Source organism: Tupaia chinensis, unplaced genomic scaffold (genome assembly GCF_000334495.1).
Source record: "Tupaia chinensis unplaced genomic scaffold, TupChi_1.0 Scaffold138517_1, whole genome shotgun sequence".
In the NCBI taxonomy this organism is placed as follows: domain Eukaryota; kingdom Metazoa; phylum Chordata; class Mammalia; order Scandentia; family Tupaiidae; genus Tupaia; species Tupaia belangeri.
In genome coordinates, this window is record NW_006198412.1 from 1,833,543 (window position 1) to 1,849,544 (window position 16,002).

The following is a 16,002-nucleotide window of genomic DNA, read 5'->3' on the forward strand; positions in this document are numbered from 1 at the left end:
GTCAATTTCTAAAAAAAAAAGAGAAAAAAAAAAAAGACACCTGGAGCTTTAATAGGTCTTTTGTTAAATCCATACATCAATTTGGAGAGCATTGCCATTTAATAAACTTTATCTTCTCACCTATAAACATGGGAAGTCTTTCCATTTATTTAGGTCTTCCTTTATTTCTTTCAGTGATGTTTTATAGTTTTCAGTATACAAATGTTAACCTTCTTTTGTTATATTTGTCCTAGGTATTTTAGTCTCTTTGATGTTATTGTAAATGGAATTGCTTTCTTAATTTACTTTTCAGTTTACTTACTGTGGTCGTATAAAAACACAACTTATTTTTGTATACAAGTCCTCAAAAAGTTTGTGTAATATGCATATTCTGAAAAAAGCTGTGTGTGGATTTCAAAAATGTTTTGCACCAAAGTAAACTTGTGTGTTAATTCAGTTATTCCACAAGCTTTTAGATGCCTCCTCATAATTGTTCTTCTACAACTTTGCTGAAAATATTTACTAGTTCTAGTAGATTTTTATGAATTCTGTATAATTTTTAAAATATAAGGTCATGTCTTTTATGAATAGCAGTAGTTTTACTTCTCTAATTTCCAAAATGAACACCTTCTATTTCATTTTCCTGTCTAGTTGCCCTGGTTAGAACCCGGTATAGGGTTCAATAGAAGTAGCACAAGTGACCGTCCTTGTCTTGTTACTGATCTTAGGTGGAAAGCTTTCAGTCTTTCATCACTGTCATGTTAGCTGTGGGCTTTTCATAGATGTCCTTTATTGGGTTGAGTAAGTTTCCTTCTTTTCCTAGTTTGTTGAGTGTTTTATCATAGAAAGGTGTTAGTGTTGTCAAATGCTTTTTCTGTGTTTGTTAAAATGAGATGATTTTGTGGTTTTTGTTCTTTATCTGTGTATCTATTTTACTATCTGTAGGAGTCAAATCCACCTTGTTTTACATTTGTTATTTGATTTTTTTAAAAAAACTGTTATGTGAAAGATGAGAGACATAAAATCTCTCTCTCTCTTTTTTTTTTTTTTTTTTTTTTGAGAGGTTTTTGTTATAGGGCATGTGCACTCACCAGAAAGACAGAGAGAGACAGAGACAGAAAGTGAGAAATCACCCCCGAAGGGATGGCTACACTGCAATCCCTTCTCCTCCATTCTCCTCTCAGGATCTTGGGCACGCACACACATCCGCCCATCATGAGTTTAAGCCACCAGGTCTGGGACTTGAACTGCGGTTGACTATATGGGAGTCCAGTGACATAGCCATTATGCCAACTGCCGATCCCTGGCATAAAATCTTTTGTATGTATTTCTGGGTTAGGAACAAGTATTAAATCTACTTTTCAATTCTTTACGTTTTGGCATAGCAGATAAAATTGTTGTACCTTCCCAGTTGAATAGACTGCCTAAGGTTTGATTTTATTTAATCCATAGAGATGTCATGGCCAGTTCACATTAATTAGGAAAAGTGGCCATTAGATTCAGGACTCTGTATAAAGCAGTAGCCTCCAGCAAGCATTAATTTGGCACTGAAATCCTTCACTTGCTAAAATCAGCCACACACCTTAAAACAGACACAAGAGGTCCTTTCAGGGCCCACTGCTCTGATCCTTGAGTCTTGGCTTTTAGTGACTCAAAGTGGCAAAGGAGAAATAGGATTTGAATGTGATGGTGTGGCTTTTGACCTTCTAGGAGAAGAATAATACAATCTTTTCTCCTGAATATAGAAAATCTGAAAATAGAGTAAAGCAGAAAGAAGGGAAGAAAACCAAATACCAATTACCCATAATCCTGCTAATTTGCGTTGTTCATTTTCCTAGAATTTTTTCTTTGTATATTTCCTTCATAACTTCACAATCAGGCTGTATATACAATTTTATAATCTTTCCCCTCCCCCCTTAATGTTATAAGTATTTTCCATGATACAACAGCCCTTGGTAAATACCAATGGTAATGCATACACAGACAAGAGTTTGCAGAACCATTGCCCTACTGATGGTTGTGCACATGGTCTGCAGTTTTTGCTTTCACCAAAACACTGCTATTAACAGCCCTGTTTTAGGGGCTGAGGTTGGAATATGGTGTGTTTCAGCATTTATATTTAAAAGCTAAGTGGTTCCTGTATTCTCTGCAGACTATGAATCAGGGGACCCCTAGTGACTCCAGTTGTTCACTTAAATTCTCTGTGCCACGGTCTGTCATCTGTGAAGTTAACCAGACAAATCCCCTCACAAAAACAGCATTACCACAGAAATTGACCATAATGAAAATATTTCTAAGCCTGGGATAATGACCCATATTAACAGTGAGCTGTTGATTTCATTAGAAGGAAATCTACTACTGTGACTTGCTCACTACAATGAAGGCCTTTTCCCCGGTCCCGTCTGTGTTGTGAGCCAGACTAGAAATGCTGTTTGATTCTCATAGCCACAACCAGCAGGGGAAATGAGAACTGTACTTGTAACCCAGAAGCCATTTGGGGTTTTCTTTGGAAATACAAAGAAAAAGTGAAATTTGTCCGAATTAGTAAGTCTTCCTTTGCTGTTTAAAATTCAGTAAATAGAAATGTAAATCTAAACACTGTTAGAAAGGCCCTTAATATAGCTCCGTTTATTACAGTGAAATTTCTGATCTTAGAATATGAGGTTCCCATTGCTTCCAATGGTCACTACTGACCTGCACTCACTCACTGCTAACCTGTCCTCACTTACATACAGCACAGAGCACTCCCCGTCATCACCACAGAGTCAGCTCAGAGCAATCAATCTGATCCTGTCCCTCTGCCTGCTACAGGCAGCACGAGTCCAGGGCGGTCAGGACCTGCGGGAGCCAGGCTGAGGGCTGAGTTAATTGAAGGAGATGAAGTCCAGAAGTAGGTCAAGTTTCCTTGTCCTCATTGCTCTCATTCCTCTCCCTGTTTTCTGGAAGTGCCATCCTGTCATGTTCACCATCCTCCTACAGAAGATTCCCTCTTGGCTGCTGTCTGGCTAATCAGAACTCTCAATAGTTGCCGCCCAGGGCTGCTTGACCCTCATAGGATTCCATATTCTACAACGATCCTTCACTTTTCTCCCAGGAAAACACAAATCACTCATGCACTCGGTGTTATGAAAGCAACCTGATGAATTTATCTTATTGGTCAAAACAGAGCCATTTCAATTAATTGCCTCATTGGGTGACATAATATGTTATTTTCTTATGGTCATTTTTTTTAAAGTCTTTTTGTTTGGTTTGCTCTGGTTTGATTTTAATTGTCAGAGGATGTATGTGCTCACTAGACAGGGAGGGATGGAGGGAGGAAGAGAAAAGGCATCCCCAGAGGGATGTGTCCACACCACAGTCCCTTTTCCATTTCTCTATCCTGTTGGGATTTGGGACATGCACACACACATGCACACACACACACACACACACACACACACACACATACACACTCACACACACACACCTGGCATGTTTTTCAAGCACTGAGGCTAGGATTCGAACTGCTGTTGGCTCTATGGGATCTGGCTCCCATAACCACTATGCCAGCCATTAGAAGTTTTTTTAAAAAATACTTTAGGGTAATTTTCCTTTCTGGTAATCTGAACAAAAAAGTTGTAACACCTGTATTTTCAGCTTCTAATGTGATTTAAAATTAATGTTCAAGGTCATCTATCTTTGCTTTCTAGGGAATCCCATAGTATTGATGTTCTGGAACCTGCTTTCAGGTTTGCCTTTTCATAGACTTTAGGAGTGGGGATAAAATAAGCACTGAACTCTTAGGATTAGCTTGGTTTAAAACTATAAAACATTCTCACTAAGAGGGTTTCACAGATGGTTTAAAAACAATTATGCCTGCAGTGTGTCCAGGAAGGTTTGCATGACAAATACTGCCTAGGAGTGGTATTTTGTTTATTTTTTACTAGACTTTAGTTTTTAGAGCAGTCTTAGGTTCACACAAAATTGAACAGAAAGTACAGAGTTACTGTATACCTCTAGCATCCCCCACTCAACACACAGACATATATAACCTACCCCACTTGGTTAATCTTTGGAAGGAATGTCCAGGTCGCCTCAATTTCCCCTGGCGGACAAGAGTACGTGTCCTGCCTGCCTGGGGAAATGAGGCGACCTGTATATTGTACTCCCATCGTACTTCATATTAACATCATCATTGTTGGCATGTCTGACTCCTGATTGGATTGCAGCCTCTTAAAAGCAGGCGACCCCCCATCCCTAGCACCCATCACAGTACATTGAAGCCACTCACCTGTTGGGACCAAAAGCATCACTGGTTCAGACCTCACCCTGTGATCTTCAAGCCACCCTGTTAAACAATTGAACCCACACTGAACCAGAAACAACCTGTGCTATTCCAGGGTGGCAGATGGAGGTGGCCTTTGAACGAAACCATGGTTGTCACCAAAGAAGAGGAAAAAGAAAAGTCAGCTCACAGGAAACTCTTGGAAGAATTCCATTTTGGTTGTAATCTTAAGACAGAGCTTATTTAGATGTGCCTAATGCAGGTAGATCTCTGAATAAAAGAAAGGCAACCTTAGGACACCTATTGTGTGAATTTCTAGACCAGTTCCCAGGAAAGGAAACCACATTTAGATGCCTGTTAGAACATCAAGAAAGGATTTGACAAAAGTGTGAAACAGAATAATGAGGCTGGTGTCACTTTCTTCCAGGTCCCATATTTAATGCCTCTGTGCATTCGGACACACCGTCAGTCATCCGGGGAGATCTGATCAAATTGTTCTGTATCATTACTGTTGAAGGAGCAGTGCTGGACCCAGGTACCTCCCTCCACCCTTCCTCCTTCCCTACATTGCTTTTTTATTTACTTACTTACTTATTTATTTTTGAGAGGTTTTTGCTATAGGGCACATGTGCTCACCAAAAAGACAGAGAGAGAGAGACAGAAAGTGAAAAATCACCCCCCAGGGGGGTGGCCACACCACAATCCCTTCTCTTCCATTTTCCTCTGAGGATCTTGGGCACATATGCACACACGCCTGACATGAGTTTAAGCCACCGGGTCTGGGACTCGAACCATGGTTGACTACATGAGAGTCCAGCGACATAGCCATTATGCCAACTGCTGGTCCACTACATTGCTTTTTATAAATGTTTCTCACATCATCCTCACAGTATTACACAGATGGAGGGGTCAGGGATTAGACTCTTCATTCCCAAACTATCTGACTTGGTACTTTGTACTTGGTAGATATTTAATAAATAATTGTTGAATGGATGAATCTGTTAGATTACTTGAAACTTGTCCAGACATTTGAATCTGAGTTACGAAGGCAATCGATGGATCGCCTCTGCAGCTGTTTCACGCTGTTTGGAAACCCATTTGCAGAGTCTGGCTCTTCCTTTTTTTGTCTTTCATTCATTTATTCATTCAGATATTTCTAGAGCTCCTTCAGTGTACAAGTGCCGCTCTAGATGCTGGAAACAAACATGAACAAAGTCTGGCCTCATGGAAGAACACAGGCAAGAAATAAATCACCACATAATATCAGGTAGCAAATAACGTTTTAAAGAAATACAGAGCAGGATAGAGGAGTAGCAAGTGACTAGGGACCAGGGGGTACTAGTGTTAGTTTTGTTTGTTTGTTTGTTTTTTGAGAGAGATTTTTGCTATAGAACGTGTATGCTTTCCGGAGACACAAAGAGAGACAGACAGAAAGCAAGAAATCACCTCCCCAGGGGAATGACCATGCCACAATCCCTTCTCCTCCGATCTCCTCTTGGGATCTTGAGCACGCATGCACATACGTCCGGTGTGAGTTTTAAGCCACCAGGTTCAGGATTTGAACCATGGTTGACTACATGGAGTCCAGCAATGTAACCATTACGCCATCTGCTGGTTCCAGTTTGAATTCTTAAGAAATCTTTGTAAATCTTTTATTTCTAGAGATTATTAGCATTGCCATCTGGATACCTAAAAGTCGGGGTACCATTTGTGTTGCATCTTCTCTTTCTGGCCCCATTGAGTGACCAGTTGATGTTCCTTTTCTGTCTTGACACTTGGGGCTTGAAAGAACATTCAATGTTTTATACTTACCGTGTCTCCATTACTGAATGGGATTGTGCCCTCCTCTCCTTTTCTGAAAAAGACCATATAGAGAATCTAACCCACTTGGCAGCCCATATGTCCTTGGCATATTTTTTTCTTTTTTTTCTCCTCAAGGTGGAAAAAATTAATAAAGCTCTTAAACAAACAAAAAAAAACCCTCAACAATATATAAATCCATATGCTTCTTAAATTATCTATCTTTTGTTTAAAATCTGCAAAAATTTTAAAATTCAAACCAGTAAGCTTTGTAAGCGTCATTTTACATCTGGCAATACTCTAGAATTGATTTCTTTTGAATTTTTTGAATTGGAATTTATATGACATGTAAAAGAAATGCTATAACTTTATTGAAGACTTTTTTTTTCTTGTTTTCCTTTTTTTCCAGACCTTTATTGCAAAATAAGTGGAGATACACAGTGTGTAGGTTTCAAAGTCCAGCTCACTTCACTCAATATTAGGTCTTCTACATCCATCCATTTTGAGTCAAACGATAGAGTCTTATTGTTTCTTTATAGTCCATAGTATATATGTGCCACAGTTTTTGACCCAGTCCTAAGTTTTTGGACATTTAGGTTGGTTCCATGTTTTAGCAATTGTGAATAATGCTGCAGTAAACATGATGTATAAATGTCTTTCTGATTGAGTGTTTTTCTATTCTTTGGGTGAATACCGAGGAATGGGGTTACTGGGTCATGAAAATTCTATTCGTAGGTTTTTTGAGAAACCTCCATATTGTTTTACACAGAGATTGAACTAATTTGTTTCCACCAACAGCAGAGGATGGCTTCCTTTTCACCACAGTCTCACCAGCACTTGTCATTCTTTATTTTTTTGATACTAACCATTCTTACTGGGGTTAAATGGTATTTCACTGTGGTTCTAATTTGCATTTCCCTTATGATGAGAGACTTTTGAATATTTTTTTATATGCCTCTTGGCCATTCCTAAGTCTTCCTTGGAGAGTTGTCTTTTCAGTTCATTTGCCTACTTTATAATTGGATTATTCATTTTTTTTTATGGGTGACCTTTTTGAGTTCCCTATATGTTCTAGATATCAATCCTTTGTCTAAAGAATAACTTGCAAGGGACCAGCAGTTGGCGTAATGGCTATGTCGCTGGACTCCCACATGGTTGACCATGGTTTGGGTCCTGGACCCTGTGGCTTAAACTCACGCCGGGTGTGAGTGCGTGTGTGCCCAAGATCCCGAGCGGAGAATGGAGGAGAAGGGATTGCGGTGTGACCATCCCCTCCGGGTGGGTGATTTCTCGCTTTCTGTCTCTCTGTCTCTCTCTGTCTCTCTGGTGAGCACACACGCCCTATAGCAAAAACCTCTCAAAAAAATAAAAATAACTTGCAAAAATTTTCTCCCATTCTGAGGGTTGTTTTTTCACTCTAATTACTGTTTTCTTTGCTGTGAGGAAAGTTTTTAGCCTGATATAATCCCATTTGTCTATTTTGGGGACTATTGCCTGTGCTTTAGGGGTCTTATTTAAGATATCTGTGCCTTTTGCAATATCTTTAAAAGATTCCCCTACATTTTCTACTAGTAGTTTTGTAGTTTGAAGATTTATTGTTAAGTCTTTGATCCATTTTGAGTTTATTCTTGTTAATGGTGAGTGGAAGGGTCCAGTTCCTTTTTTCTGTGGGTAGATATCCAGTTCTTTTAGCACCATTTGCTGAAAAGACTTTCTTTTGTCCACTGCACTGTCTTGTACCCTTTGTCAGAGATGAGTTATCTGTATGATTTGGGGTTTATTTCTGGATTCTCTATTCTGTTCCATTGATCTGTGTGTCTACTTTTGTGTCATATTGATTATCACTGTTTTGTAATGTCTTTTAAAATTTGGTGGCGAGATGCCTTTTATTTAATTTTTTTGCCACAATACTGTCTTGGTGATGGTTGGTCTTTTATAATTGTAGACAAATTTTATAATGGTGTTTTTCTATTTCTGTGAAGAACATTATAGATAACTGGATCAGAATCACATTGGATTTGTAAATAAATTTGTGTAGAACTGACATTTGATTATATTGATTGTTCTAATCCAGGAACACAGGATGCCCTTCCATTTCTTTATATCATACTCAGTTTCTTTTTTCAGTTTTTCATCATTTTCCTCGTAGAGGTCTTTAACTTCTTTTGTTAGCTTTATTCCTACGTACCTTATCTGTTTCACAGTAATCCCAGTAAATGGGATTACTTCACTTCTATTTCAGTCTGTTCATTATTGATGTACAAAAATGCTGTAGATTTTTTGTACATTGACTTTGTATCCTGCTACTTTAATTAATTTACCTGTTACTTCTAGGAGTTTCTTCATGGATTCCTTTGAATTTTTTTATGTATATAATCATATCATCTACAAATAGGGACAGTTTAACTTCTTGTTTTCCTATCTGAATGCCTTTTATTTTGCTCTCTTGTCTGATTCCTTTGGCTTGAACTTCCAGCACTATGTTAAAAGGAGTGGAGAAGATAGGCAGCCTTGTCTTGTCCCAGTTTTTAGTGGGAAGGCTTTCAGATTTTCACCATTCAATGTGATGTTCACAATGGGTCTGCTGTATATGGTTTTTATTGTATTGAAGAGTGTCTCTTCTACCCCTGTTTTACTGAGGGTCTTGATCATGAAGGGGTGTTATATTTAATCAAGTGTATCTATAGATATGATCATGTGATCTTTATCTTTCTGTTAATGTGACGTATTACATTTATTGTTTTGCATATGTTGAACCTCCTTACATTTCTGGGATAAAACCTGCCTGGTCATGTGTATAATCTTCTTAATGTGCTGTTGGATTCAGTTGGCTAATACCTTGTTGAAAATTTTTACGTCAGTATTCATCAGGGATATTGGTCTACAGCTTTCTCTTTTTGTTATGTCCTTGTCTGGTTTTGGTATCAAGGTAATGCAGGCTTCATAAAATGAGTTGGGAGGATTCCTTCATTTCGAATCTTTAACAGTTTTAGAAGAATTAGAATAAGCTCTTCTTTAAAAGTTTTGTAGAATTCCGAAGTGAAGCCATCTGGACCTAGGCTTTTCTTTGTTGGGAGACTATTTTATCACTAATTCAATCTCATCACTTGTTATTGGTCTAGTCTGGCTTTCTATTTCATCCTGATTCATCCTAGGTAACTTGTACATGTCCAGAAATCTGTCCATCTCATTTAAGTTTTCTAGTTTGTTGGCATATCATTGCTCATAGTATTTTCTCATATTTTTTTTTATTTCTGATATAACCATTATAGTATTACCAGATTCATACTAATTTTATGTATCTGATTCCTTTCTGTGTTTTCCTTTCTTTTTTTTTTTGAGAGAGATGTTTTGCTGTAGGATGCATGCTCTCACCAGAGAGACAAGAAAGCAAGAAATCACCCAGGAGTGGCCATGCTGCAATCCCTTCTATATTCTCCCCTCAGGATTTTGGGCATGCAAATGTACATGTGCCCAGCATGAGTTTTAAGCCACCGGGTCCAGATCTTGAACCACAGTTGACTACATGGCAGTCCAGTGACGTAACCATTACACCATCTGCTGGTCCCTGTGTTTTTCTTAATTAGTCTAGCTGATAGTTTATTTATTTTGTTTATCTTCCCAAAAAATCAGCATTTCATTTCATTGATTTTTATGTGTGTGTAGTTCTTTTCTCTATTTCATTTATTTCAGCTCTAATCTTTACTATTGGTTCATTGGAAAAGTCATGACATATTATTCAGTCAAAAACAGAAAAAATATGTCATGGCTTTTCTGACAACCCAATATTTCTTTCCTTTGTATAATTTGAATCTAGACATTCTTTGTGCCTCTCACCCTATCACAAGTAGAACCATGGCTTCTGCAAATTTGCATCTTGAAAAGAACAAATTGCCCAGGGTTTGTAAGTTCCAGTGCAGAGACAACAGGAAGTATGACCCTCGGGAGGAAACTAGAAGCAGGTTTTCATTCTGTAAAGGGGCACATTCTAACACAAAGAAAATAGCCTATAGTGAAACCAAAGTGAGCCCATTGGGCAGGGATCTGGGCATCTCTGGTAATGGAGCAGAGGCATGGGTGGCTAGCACCATTGAGGTGGATGTCTGGTCTTACAGTATTTCCAGTTGAGGGTTCATGTGGAGAATAGTTGAGGGTCAGCAAATATTTTCTGTAAAGGACTCCAGTGGGAATTGCTTTTGGCTTTATGGGCCAGATGATCTCCACGGCAACTACTCAATTCTGCAATTGTAACATGAAAACAGCCATAGTAATAATGTAAACAAATGGGCAGGACTGCATTCCTGTGAAACTTTTATTTACAAAAGCAGGTGGTGGGCTGGATTTGGCCTGCAGGCTAAAATTTATGGACTCCTAGACAAGTTGACTGACTAATAAATTGACTTTCTTAGGAAAACTGACCCTGGTTGACTTTTAAAGGCAGGAAGAAGTGTTTGTGAATGGTGTTAAGAAAAAGAAAAGAAAAAAGCCCTCAAAATAATATAGTTTGTTAGCTCTATTCACACGGTAAAGGAATGAAGAATCTAGATCTGGAATGAGCTGTCATGCCTACACCTGAGATGTGGAAGACTGAGGACACAAAGTAGGATCCAAGTGAAAGAGAATGTAAAAGGAGAGACTGCCAGGAAAATGGAAGAAAAATCCTTTTTGATAGTTAGGACCTTGCAATACCATTTTTATCCTTAAGCCTCACTTATTATATTTACAAAAATAAATCCTTTAAATGCTTTTTCTCAGTAAATTAATGGGTCACTAGTTATGACCTTAATATAGAAATCTTTTCCCCCAGTGTAATTGCAAAAGCCATAGGAAGCCATAATCTTGCAGATCACAATTTTCCAGAACTTTGCACACTTGGCCTGTGTGGGTGGAAGATTCTGAATAATTAAACACAAGTTGTAATTTAGTTTTTTCTCATGCATCCTATGGGCTAGAAGGGAATTCTCTTTGAAAAAGAACATGTTGCATACATGGGCTGAGAACCAAAGCACTCCTGTGCCAAGGTGGGGATTGGGCAGCAGATCTGGCCCTTTGGAGGTGGCGTGTTAGGTCATGCTCTCTAGAAAGCCTGAGACAACGTGAGGGTTAATTGAGGGAGTGTAGGATAACACTATGAGGGAGTGAGGGAATCAAGAAAGAGCTTGGGAAGAAGACAGGGCAGATGTAAATTCAAAACAAATCTCACCCCACAGGGAGCTCAGGAGTGTGGGTTGTGCCCAGAGTATGGCTCACCTTGAGGCAAAGGTGCTAGACTTCAATATCCCCTCACTAGTGAGTCATTGTCCATAGATGATGGCCAGGGAGGAAGGGTGTTTCAAGACCTCCTGGAGGCATCTGCAGGAGGTAGTTTCTGTCAACTAAGGCCAGTTCTTGGGAGAAGGGTGAGAGCTTTAGCAGCCAGCACCTGTAGCAGCTGGGGACTTGGTGCATGAGGTGGTCTGGGCAGGGCACCAGGAGCATCTGCTATAGGTGGGAGTGCCCTTGTTAGGAACATCTATTTGCAGGACCGTGTGTGTTGAATGAGGCAATAATGTTCATGGTGGCCAACTTTTATTGAGCACTTACTATGTTCCAGGGACTATTTGAAGCATTTTTATAAATATAATTAGGTTAACCATGGGTGCTGTTTTCATTTTACAGATGAGAAAGCAGTTGCAGTGGACTTAAGTGACTTACTCAGGTCACATGACCAATAAGTGCAGATGCTGGGTTTCTGACTCCAGCAGTCTGGCCCTGGAGCCTGGCTACAACACTGCAGGGCACAGTGGGGATTTGGGGTAGTCTGGGCACAAGTAGAGGGAGCATGGTTGTGACTTTCGGCCTTTAGTAATTGCCCGACACCTGCAGGTGACTGCAGCTCAAGCTGGGCTTTTCCTTGAGTGCAGTTCGTTTGCATCCTTGGGCCAGTGCCCACTGTGCCCCAGTACTTGGAGGGTGGTGAAAGTTTAGGGCACTCCCTCTGCCTCGGGAGGTGGTCTTCTCGGAGAGAGACAGCCTGTACTCTGGGAATGAGAAAATGACACACACTGGGCCACAGTGCATTGATGGGGGAGAAAAAGGAGATGCTGCCTTTTTAAAGAGAGCTGAAAAAAAGAATGATCATTTGGATAATTCTGTAGAAATTCTTTCTTTTAGATTTACTTCCGTACCTTTTTAACATGTGAGCATCCAAAAATTATTTATTTGTACGATAAGGTGCTTTTCGAGGTTATTAGTGTATTTTCACTCAACGAATAAATGTTACCTTTTGTGTAGCAAGAATTGTGTCATTAACATTGGTAGGAAAAGACCTCTCGGGGGGTTTAAGATAAAGCAGTGTTCATGGCTCCTGTTCTCTCTGGCTTGCTGGAGGAGTCTCGGAGCTGGCACAGCCGACGTTGAGTTGATACTGGGCGAGACAAGAGGTCAGGGGCTTATGTTGTGTGCTGTCTTCACATTCTTTGAGAATTACCACTTGTGCCAGAGTCCTCTCTCTCATATACCCGTATTAATTTATTTGAGGCTGTGAGAACCTTAATTTTGCAGAGTACTTTACGATTCAGCAGCATTCCTCTCTGGGACCGTTAAACTGTGTTCAATTTTCTCAGCTTGACATTTTTTTCCTCTTGTTTTGAACTCAAGTACTTCTGTAAGGGAAGGAAAAAGAAGCCACAGTGAATAATAAAATTTAAACACTTTACAACTCTAAATTCTGTACAATTCATTTTATGTACATTTTGTTCCTTATGACTTTTGTGTCCTCCTAGTCTTGAGTTCTTCGGCCTGAAATGCCAAAGGACCCTGTTTTCTTTGAGAGACAAAGCGTGTGACATCATCACTTGCTAGCTTTACGTTCTGTATTCTCCATGGGGGAATTGTTGGGCCCTGAATCTCCCTGTGCCTTGTAGGCTGGGTGGTAGCAGTGGAGCTCTTAAGAGGCTGAACTCTGGGAGCTAGCAGGTGGCAGAGCAGTTATGTCACGTGGCCAACCACAGTTCAAGTCCCAGACTGGGTGGCTTCAAACTCACACTGGGAGTGTGTGCGTAAGTGCCAAAGATCCTGGGGGAGAATGAACAATAAGGGATTGTAGCATGGCCATCCCCCTGGAGAGGTGGGGGGGGGTGATGATTTCTCGCTTTCTGTTTATCTGTCTCTAGCGAGTACACATGCCCTATAGCGAAAATCTCTCAAAAAAAAAAAAGAAAAGAAAAAAAAAGAAGCAGGACTCTGGAGCAGGAGTCCCCAGATTAAGCTGCACACCCTGTTACCTGCAAGCTGAGTAACCATGAACAAGGTATTTCATCTTGCTGTAGAGGGGAATATAATAGCACCTCCATCATAGGGTTTTCTCAAGGCTCAGCAAAACCTAAGGCAGGTAGAATGGTATAGGGCATGGGAAGGTTCCATACATATCACTTCCACCTGCTGCACTGACCCTGGATTTTGGTTTATAATCTGCAGATGACATGGCTTTTGATGTGTCCTGGTTTGCGGTGCACTCCTTTGGCCTGGACAAGGATCCTGTCCTCCTATCTTCCCTGGACCGGAAAGGGATTGTGACCACAGCCCAAAGGGACTGGAAGAGCAACCTCAGCCTGGAGCGTGTGAGCGTGCTGGAGTTCTTGCTGCAAGTGCACAGCTCCGAGGACCAGGACTTTGGCAACTACTACTGTTCCGTGACTCCATGGGTGAAGTCACCGACAGGTTCCTGGCAGAAAGAGGCAGAGATCCACTCCAAGCCCATCTTTATAACTGTGAAGATGGATGGTAAGAATGACACACAGATCTTTCTCTCAGTGTTTGGGGAATGTTGTCTGTGCCATGCTGCCATCGACAGAATCCAGGATTCCAGGCTGGAAAAATGTGCCACAGCACGTCCTGCGTTATGTCTGGACCTGGCCTGAGTCTGCATCCAAAAAAGCATAAGCAGCCTTTGCTGTGTCCTGGCATCTGGAAATGATTTTTCAGATTTATTGGAAAGATTTTTGAGCTTTTACATCTTCTGTATATTCTGTAGAAACCCACTTTACTCTGCCCCAAGGGTGGCATGGATTCTGCCAACAAGAGGCAGACAACAGTGTTGAGAGAGGTGCTTCAGGTCTCCAGGCTAGGCTGCACCCTGCCTGCCTGCACTATTGCCCTCCTGTTGGTTTTGCTTCTTGCAGAAGGGAGGTTTCTCCTGGAGTCATGGGCCCCAGGGTGAGAGGGTGAGCACCCTGACTCAGTAGCCTGCACTGACCACCAGGGTCAGCCTAAACTGGATGGCCAGGCCTTTGGTCCCTAAGCAGAGTAGAGACGATTGTTCTGTAGTTTATAAGAAAACTTCAAAAGGTAAACATTCATCGAATAACACCCTGGAGAGAATGAAAGTTCAGGTGCTCCCAAGATTAGAAGCCTTTTGAGTGTGTTAAGTCAGCTTGGAGGAGATGGAAAATGGAACCCAGGTCTTTCCACCTCACTTAGCCTTTCCTCTGTTGTAAAATGGGATAATAATCTCTCCTGAGGCTGTTAGGAAAATTAATATAAGACACCCAGTGCAGTGGCAGCATCCACCCGAGGAGCAGTAATACTCACGGAGGAGGAAAGGAGGCTTTCGGGGTTGGAACCTAAATGGTATTTGTACATTTCTGAAACTTAAGTCATCTATACTATATTTGCTTCTTAGAAATTCCTTGCTTGAAGTAACTCCATATGAAAGCCCAGATTTACCAAACAAGGAAGGGAGTGATTATTCACTTTGCTAGATAATTTACTATAGTGTTACTTAAAATAGCTCCCTTAGTACACTTCAGTTATTTGATGCATAGAATTGATTTATGCCGTTTTTTAAAGGGTGCATCTGCTACTGAATATGCGGTGCCCTTATACTGACTTTTAAAAATCAATCTCCTGCCAAAACCCTAAAAAGCAAGTTGACATTCAAAGGCATCTAGTGAAATCTCTTTCTGTTTCTCTTTCCCCCCACAGAACTGGGTGGGGAGACACTTGCTCATTTTCCGACAGGTGTGGCTGAGCTGCTCCTGTCCCTAGCACTGTGCTAGGTGCCCGACGCTGCTTACATGAGATTGGAGCCCACAGGGACACCCCACCCCTCTCCAGTCGGGAAGGAAGGGCTGGCCCCCCAGGCAGCCTTCCCAGCAGCACTAACAACTCCTTTGCTCTCTTGTCCTAGTGCTGAATGCCTTCAAGTACCCGCTGCTGATTGGCGTCGGTCTGTCCACTGTCATCGGGCTGCTGTCCTGCCTCATCGGGTACTGCAGCTCCCACTGGTGTTGTAAGAAGGAGGTTCAAGAGACCAGGCGGGAGCGCCGCCGGCTCATGTCAATGGAGATGGACTAGACCAGCCCGGAAGGGAGTGACAGAGGGACGTTCTCGGAGCAATTGGGCGAGAAGAGGACAGTGACATTTTCAAACGAAGTGTGTTACACTAAAAACCAGTCCTCTCTAATCTCAGGTGGGACTCGGCGCGCTCTCTTTTCTGCATGTCAAGGTCTGAGCGCGGACATGTTTACCAGCACATAGCTCTTCCTCCCACGGCACTTTCTGATACAGCAGTCGAGTGTGTGTTTCTCCTACGCAGCTTTTTAACGGTTAACCTTTGTCTAATTCTTTTCTTCTACTGGTTTTAGATCCTCTGACTTGTGTGTGTTTATAGCTTTTGATTCGAGGGGTTGCGGTGAGGATGGGGTGATGGCATTCAGAGTTCTTTATCCCGGGTGACGTGTGCCTGCCCTCTCGAGAGCTGGCTTCCACCACGTTGGGGCGTGTGTTCAGGGAGCTGCTAAATGCGACCCTTGACCCCGGCCCAGAGACAACATAGACCTGTGCCGAAGGCTGATTTGTGGCTTTTACGACCCTACCCCAACCCCTATTTTCAGGGGTTTAGACTATATTTGAAATCTAAACTTGGAGTACATAACTTCTGATTGAGCCCACATGCTTTTTTTTTTTTTTTTTTTTTT

General features: G+C 41.2%; 1 protein-coding gene across 1 annotated transcript in view; it reads left to right on the forward strand.

The window, feature by feature from the left end:
• Positions 1-15,769, forward strand: part of PTGFRN (prostaglandin F2 receptor inhibitor) — a 53,055-nt gene extending 37,286 nt beyond the window's left edge. The window contains exons 8-10 of the mRNA XM_027765506.1: positions 4,671-4,778; positions 13,502-13,807; positions 15,213-15,769. Of these exons, the coding sequence (XP_027621307.1) occupies positions 4,671-4,778; positions 13,502-13,807; positions 15,213-15,379 (581 nt within the window). The 3' untranslated portion in view covers positions 15,380-15,769. The remainder of the gene's footprint in view (positions 1-4,670; positions 4,779-13,501; positions 13,808-15,212) is intronic.
• The last annotated feature ends 233 nt before the right edge of the window (positions 15,770-16,002 follow it).